Below are 7,435 nucleotides of genomic sequence, written 5' to 3' on the forward strand. Positions count from 1 at the left end.
GGTTACAAAATGGTATATATGTGTGTGTGTGTGTGTGTGTGTGTGTGTGTGTGTGTGTGTGTGTGTGTGTGTGTGTGTGTGTGTGTATATATATATATATATATATATATATATATATATATATATATATATATATATATATACTGCAATGTGGGGAAAATACACATATAACTGTATAAATGTATTGTGAAAACTAATAAGACTCCACTCCACTCCACTCTGCCAGGTGAACAGGTGCATTGCTATCTGCTACCACCATGACCCAATGTCGTAAAAATACAACAAGTATAAAGCATGCTCTAATTTACATTTGGGGGATATCTTTCACAATAACAACATAATACATGTTCTAGACATTCTAATGATCACCAAAACAAATATTACAGACATTTTACTTACTTTTTTGTGAGGAATCCTGTCCAGTGAAAAAGAGATTTTTCTTCCTACAAGGATTTTCAAGTTTCCTGACGTTTCCTGCCTCTGTGGGGGGTATTTATATGCAAATATCCTGGCCAATGACATTGCAAGACTAAACAATAGGATCCAATGATGATGTCTAGCTGAAAAAAGAACAGGATTTATACACTTTTTTTTTCATAAAATACAAATGTTGTATTATTACAACAGCGGGTCTTGCAGGGTTAATGCACTTGCAGATCTCTGCGAGTGATTGGGATTCGAGGTCTGAAGATGCCTGAGAGCAGCATAGAACTGACTGAAGACATTCAGTCTGGTAAGATATTAAAAGAAAATCACAGAAACATATATATATATATACTGTACATTTTAACCTTTTAGGTTAAAATATTTGATTTCACTACTGTGTGTGCGTGTGTGTGTGCGTGCGTGTGTGCGTGCGTGCGTGCGTGCGTGCGTGCGTGCGTGCGTGTGTGTGTGTGTCCTCCCTCCCTAGGTCCTCCTGTCTGGTTCAAATGGGTCCGTCCATTTACACGTAGCAAATGGACTCCCTATGGTGTCACCCTGGCTGGCTTCACTACCATCCTAGCCGTGGTGTTTCTGCGCCGTGCTCGTACCTCGGTGCCAGCCATTGTAGGACCACCAACTGGAGCACCAACGATCTTTCCGGAGGACATTCTTCCAGGGAACATTGTCGGGGTGGAGGAGGCCAAACCCAACGCCTGGCCTTGGCAGGTAAGATTTTTTCAGTTTGGTTCTATTTGTGCACTCTCTGAGTTAGATTATCACCGATGATGCTAGCAGTGGTTCTCAAACGGACCCCCATCTAAAAATAGTTTGTTCCAGGGACACCCCAGAAGCAAAGATTTGAGTTACACATGTTCGCTTTGAAAAACATATATTCTAAGATTTCCCCAAAAATCTAGATTTTTTAAAAATAGCAGATCTACAAGCTCATAGCGCGGCACTCGGTGCCGCACTATGAGCTTGTATATCTGCTATTTTTCAATAGCCAAAGTATAAAAGGTCATAATTATTCTGATGCTATATTTACACATTTTGCTGGGTACCCCCTGGAACCCCCTCAAGGACCCCTGGGGGTCCCCGGACCCCACTTTGAGAACCAATGTGCTACAGTGTACATTCCATCCCAACACACACGCACAGCCACGCACGCACGCACGCACGCACGCACGCACGCACGCACGCACGCACGCACACACACACACACACACACATAAAATATGTGTAAGATAGATACTGGCCATGCCACACAGCACAGACAGTGCCCGACAGCTAGATGTTTTGGAGCTCTGTTAATGACAGGTCGTTATTTACTAAGCTTAAAGGAGAATTTTGGACTAAGGTTTTCTTACCTTTTCTATGATGTTATGATATCTTAGGATGAATGGTACAGTAGAAAAATGTCATAACTCTTTTTTTTTTTTTTTTGAGATCTGACGTTTGGTAAGATCTGACAGAACATTATCCAACCAAAAAAGAAAAAGAAAAAAGAAAAACCTAAGTCTCGCTAGACGAAATTGAAATCTCGAGATTTCAATCTCATCTAGCGAGACTTCTGTTTTTTGTTTTCCTTTTTTTGTTTTTTGACAGTGTTCTGTCACTATGAACGTCATAAAATAGACTATGCGATCTAACGCAAGGCCTATCCGCGCACGTTTTAAGCTGTGGCGGACCTGGGTTGGAGTTATGACTATGTTCTACTGTACCATTCATCCTAAGATATCATAACATCATAGAAAAGGTAAGAAAACCATAGTCCAAAATTCTCCTTTAAATGACATATATTTGTGTTTGTGTCAGGTGTCTCTTCAGCATCCGTGGCAAGGCGAATACTACCACGACTGTGGAGCAGTGCTGCTTGGGACACGCTGGGCGATGACTGCGGCTCACTGTGTGGACAGGAGATGGAGGTAACATAAACTAAATAATGTAAATAGTGGTCTTCAAGAGACAAGAAGGTGGCCTCACACACTGGTAGCCAAAGTGCCAACATTTTATTTTAGGACGCAGAGTAAAAACTAGAAAAAGTGCTCCTCAGAGCACAGGTCTCCGCCAGGTCAGGTAGGTTATTGTGGCCTCCTGGTGGCGCTATAATAGGCCAATGTGAAAAGGGTGCCATTTATTCTTAGGTCGTTCACGGCAATCGGACACTGCATTCATGATTTGAGGCATTTTGTTCCAAAAATGTGTTTTGCTAAATTAGACCTGCTGGTGGCGCTATAACAGGCCAATGTGAAAAAGGGTGGCATTTCTTCCTTGGCCTAGTGGGAATGTGTTTGTGAAATTTCACGGAAATCGCAAGCTGCGTTCATGATTTGAGGCATTTTGTTCAAAACGGACCAATCCTGCAAATTGTGGAAGCGAACCTTAGCCAATGAGGATGGAATATGGGAAATCGGACAGATCCGTGTTGATCACATGACTATAGAGATACTGTGTACCGATTTGCATGACGTTTGGATAAAATCTGTAGGAGTAATGTAAAAAAATAACCTAAACTCCAGGTGGCGCTATAACAGGCCCATGTGAAAAATTTGAGGCAGAGGTTCTGAATTGGCATCCAGGGAGTGTGTGTGTGCACAGTTTCGCAGCGACCGGGCAGACGGTGCCAGAGATTAGCTGTTCACAGACGGACACACACACAGACACACGGACACACACGGACGGACGGACGGACGGACGGACGGACGGAGGGTAAAACATACTCTCTCGCCATGCCTTTCGGCCTGGCGGAGACAAAAACAACGTTTCGGCAGGTATCTGCCTTCTTCAGGGTATACAGAACACATCGCAAGTCACACATACATTATGGTGCCTGAGATAGTCATACAACCAATCACATGGATCTCAAGAAACACGGGTTCTAATGAGAGATGTCCCTGCAGTGCTAAGAGCAATCGGGACCAGGTGCTGTCTCACATTCCTGTATAAAACACTTTGTAGCCTACATACTGGACTGAAGCAGTAGTTCTCCACTTATTGTAATTTCAAGGACCCCCAGTTTGATATGCATTAGATTAGACCACAGACCCCATTTAATGCTTCTTCTTTTTTATCCCTGGGACCCAAATTTATACTATAAAATCCTCAGTGTTCATTTAACTCTGGGAGTTTACAAATGGAACCAAATGGACCCGTAACAGTCCATTTGGTTCCATTTGTACACTCTCAGAGTTATAGGTCCATTTAGACTCCTGGTGGTCCCCGGACCCGACATAGAGTCTGTGGCACTCAAAACATTAATTATTCCCCCCCTGAGGAAGGCAGCATAAAGCTGTCGAAACATTGTTTCTCTCTAATCCTAAATAAACTGGTTGGCACGTAAGCTATGAGTGTGCAGCTACTTTGATCTTTTTAGACTCTAAACGTTCATGTCAAACATCTATCACTGACTGGTGATTTAATCATTTGAACTACGTTATTACTGTCAAATACAATGCCAACCTTTTTGACTGCATTTTTACGGATTTAATGCAAGCTGTGAATGACATACAGTAAAAAAGAAGAAGGAGAAAAAAAGAGTGCATAAATGCATAAATGCATGATCTGATGCTAACGATATCTCTGTCTATCTTTTACAACAACAAAGACACCCAGAGACATTTCGTGCGGTTTTCGGGGAACACGATTTGAACATTGAGAGTGGCAGAGAGCAGGTGGTGCACATCTCTAAGGTGCACTTCCACCCCCTGTGGAATGGGATTCTGTCCAACGGGTGGGTGGATCATATTATTTATCATAGATAGAGTCCTAATGTTGTTGTTGCCTATTTGATGGTTGTTGTTGTTGTTGTTGCTGCTGTTGTTTTTTGCTACCAACAAATGTTATGCTGCCGAATCTACTGTAGGCCTATGTGAGAAGGAAAATGTCCAAATTAAATGTTTTCACTGGCACACACAGGATGGCCCATGTGCTTGTCAGATTTTGTATCAAGGTCTATTTGTTGCATTTTACCTGGTTTATACTTAAATTTGACCTATAAATCAGGCATGACATAGTCAAACTGGCAGCCATTAGTCTGTTGTCTTTATCACACTCAACCAAACACCTATGAATGTCCTTAACTGTCTTTTTTAGGTATGACGTCGCCCTGCTGGAATTTGACTCTGAGGTCACTCTGAACCAGTTCGTCCAGCCTGCTGCACTGCCTCCTGCTGGACAGATTCTGCCTCACAACTACACCTGCAAGATCACCGGATGGCAGCTTGAGAGGTTTTCTGGTAAATTGGATTAAACAAAGAAGGAAAACAAAAAGATAGAAATAAAACGAAAAGGATACATTTACCCATCCTATTTTCCTAGTGATTGCGCATGTGTTAATTGTTTTAACGTCTTAAAAGTTTTATATACTGTATCAAATCAATGCATGCTAAAAATAAATCAACCTTTTGCCCCAAATGTACTAACTAGTATTTATTATTGCGTTTTTGTATGGTGATTTGAATAGTCTGTTGTGTAGTATGTTTTTGTGTTCAATCCATTTGCCGCTTTTAATTGAATCGTTGCCAATCGTTGCCAATCAAATATTCGATCTATCTATTTACAGTGGTGTAAAAAGTACTCAAATGTTTTACTTAAGTAAAAGTATCAATACTGCAATGTAGAAGTACTCTGTTACAAGTAAAAGTCCGGAATTCAAAATTTACTTGAGTAAAAGTACAAAAGTATTGGCATCAAAATATACTTAAAGTACAAAAAGTAGAAGTACTGGAATGTGTCGTTGCAAGCTTGTAGATCGGCTATTTTCAAATAGCCTAGGTATAAAATAGAGCTAAAGTGGTTAATGTGTGTTTTATAATAATCATTTATATCTGCAAAGTAACTAGTAAGTTTTCAAATAATTGTAGTGGAGTAAAAGTACAATATTTGCCTCTGAGATGTAGTGGAGTAGAAGTAAAAGAATTGGAAATTGGAAATACTCAAGTAAAGTACAAATACCTCAAAAGTACAATACTTAAGTAAATGTACTTAGTTACTTTACACCACTGTCTATTTCCCCTTTTCAGCAAGGCTTCATCAAGCCTTCCATCACGTGGTCGACCATAAGACCTGTTCCAGACCAGACTGGAGGGGACACTATGTGAAGACCAGCATGATGTGTGCTGGAGGGAATGGTGTGGACGTTGACTGTTCACTGGGGAACAGGATGGTCAGTGGTGGAAAAAGTACTCAAATGTTTTACTTTAGTAAGAAGTATCAATACTGCAATGTAGAAGTACTCTGTTACAAGTAAAAGTCCAGAATTCAAAATTTACTTGAGTAAAAGTACAAATGTATTGGTATCAAAATGTACTTAAAGTTCCAAAAGTAAAAGTACAAACATGTTTGAAAATAGCAGATCTACAAGCTCACAACGCGTCGCGATGCGACTACATTTTAGCCTAGGTTTATAATGTAACAATTTATATCTGCAAAGTAACTAGTAACTAAACTTTTCAAATAATTGTAGTGGAGTGAAAGTACAATATTTGCCTCCGAGATGTAGTGGAGTAGAAGTAGAAGTATTGGAAATTGGAAACACTCAAGTAAAGTACAAATATCTCAAAATTGTACTTAAGTACAGTACTTGAGTAAATGTACTTAGTTACTTTACACCACTGAGGATGGTGAGTGTACTGAGATAACGTCGCTGTGTTGGGTGGAAAACCGTTGCTTTTCAGGACATGGAGAGAAAAAGGAACCTGTATTTCAATGGATCCAGTGTTATTATTTAGTCACAAGGTTAAATATTTATAAAACCTCACAGACAGACTTAACCACTTTCACTTCCACTATTTATTTCAACAACATTGAATTGCCTTGTTGTTCAAATGCGCTACACAAATAAAATTGCCTTGCCTTGCCTATTAAAAGAAATCACAAAAAAATAGCCGATTCACATGTTCCCAGTGCGTCGCATCGCGATGCGTTGTGAGTTAAAATAACAGAAACTTGCTTTATAATCACATGCTGTTACTTTATCAGTCATTGGACCCTTGTGAATGAGTACAAATCTTCCCTTTCTGCCTATCTACATGCAGGGAGACATCGGTAGCCCTCTGAACTGTGAGGTGAATGGCATCTACGTCGTCCATGGTGTCGTCAGCTGGGAGGGCGGGGGGTGCAATAGCCCCAAGAAGCCCACTGTCTACACACGTGTCTCTGACCTCATCGAGTGGTTCAACTCGGTCAGTATGAGACCCATAACTGATTTATAGAAAAATTATCTCAGCTGGTTCTCAAACGTTTTCATGTATTATGTATTGGCCGCAGACCCCACATCTGAAAACAATTGTCCCAATTTTGTTTTTTAGTAGACGATGGGGGTTAAAGTTGTTAAACTGATTTTGATGCTATATTAACCCATTTTGCTGCGGACCCCCTGGAACCCCCTCAAGGACCCCTGGGGGTCCCCGGACCCCACTTTGTTGAACCACGGTCATACTGTATGTACTGAAACCTACATGATGGTTTGTGGACTCAAACATTCCGTGCCACTCAGTGTAACCTCTTAAATCTCAAACATCTTTCATGGTCTCAACATTTTCCAATGTGTTCAGTTTAAATTGTCATGGAATAAATGATGGTCTATTGGATTATTACATATATGGTCTTTCTCTTGTTCATCTGTTTCCAGATCATGAACTAAGGAGGAGCAGAATCAGATCACCAAAACCGGCTCGACTGCAACTCCAGTATGTTCAGAACTCAGAGATCACATCACACCAGGCCTTCCAGACCTTCACTGGCTTCCGGTCAAGCAAAGAAATCTACTTATGGTCAAGCAAAGAATTCTCCTCAGCACCTACACCCCCCCCACACACACACACACACGCGTGCGCGCGTGCACACACACACACTCTCCTATCCAACTCCCTCCGCCAGCATGTCCCCACACACTCATTCAGCTAGAGCCGGTGATGCCAGGCAACCAACTGAAAATCCCGGGGACCAAGGACCAAACCTTAGGTGATAAAACATTTTCAGTTGCTGTTTTTAGAGTGCACTCCCTAAG

At 41.1% G+C, this 7,435-nt stretch overlaps 1 protein-coding gene across 1 annotated transcript; it reads left to right on the forward strand.

Moving 5' to 3' along the window:
• Positions 1-690: 690 nt before the first annotated feature.
• Positions 691-7,069, forward strand: LOC311040678 (elastase-1-like; the record flags this gene model as incomplete). Its single annotated transcript, XM_084051008.1, has 8 exons — positions 691-733; positions 1,007-1,152; positions 2,242-2,351; positions 4,031-4,156; positions 4,519-4,661; positions 5,448-5,590; positions 6,462-6,608; positions 7,058-7,069. The coding sequence occupies 8 exons, from the start codon at positions 691-693 to the stop codon at positions 7,067-7,069; spliced, it is 870 nt and encodes a 289-aa protein (XP_083907134.1).
• Between the last annotated feature and the right edge of the window lie 366 nt (positions 7,070-7,435).

This window comes from Gymnoscopelus microlampas (assembly GCF_963454915.1).
Source record: "Gymnoscopelus microlampas genome assembly, chromosome: 24".
Taxonomy (NCBI): Eukaryota; Metazoa; Chordata; class Actinopteri; order Myctophiformes; family Myctophidae; genus Gymnoscopelus; species Gymnoscopelus microlampas.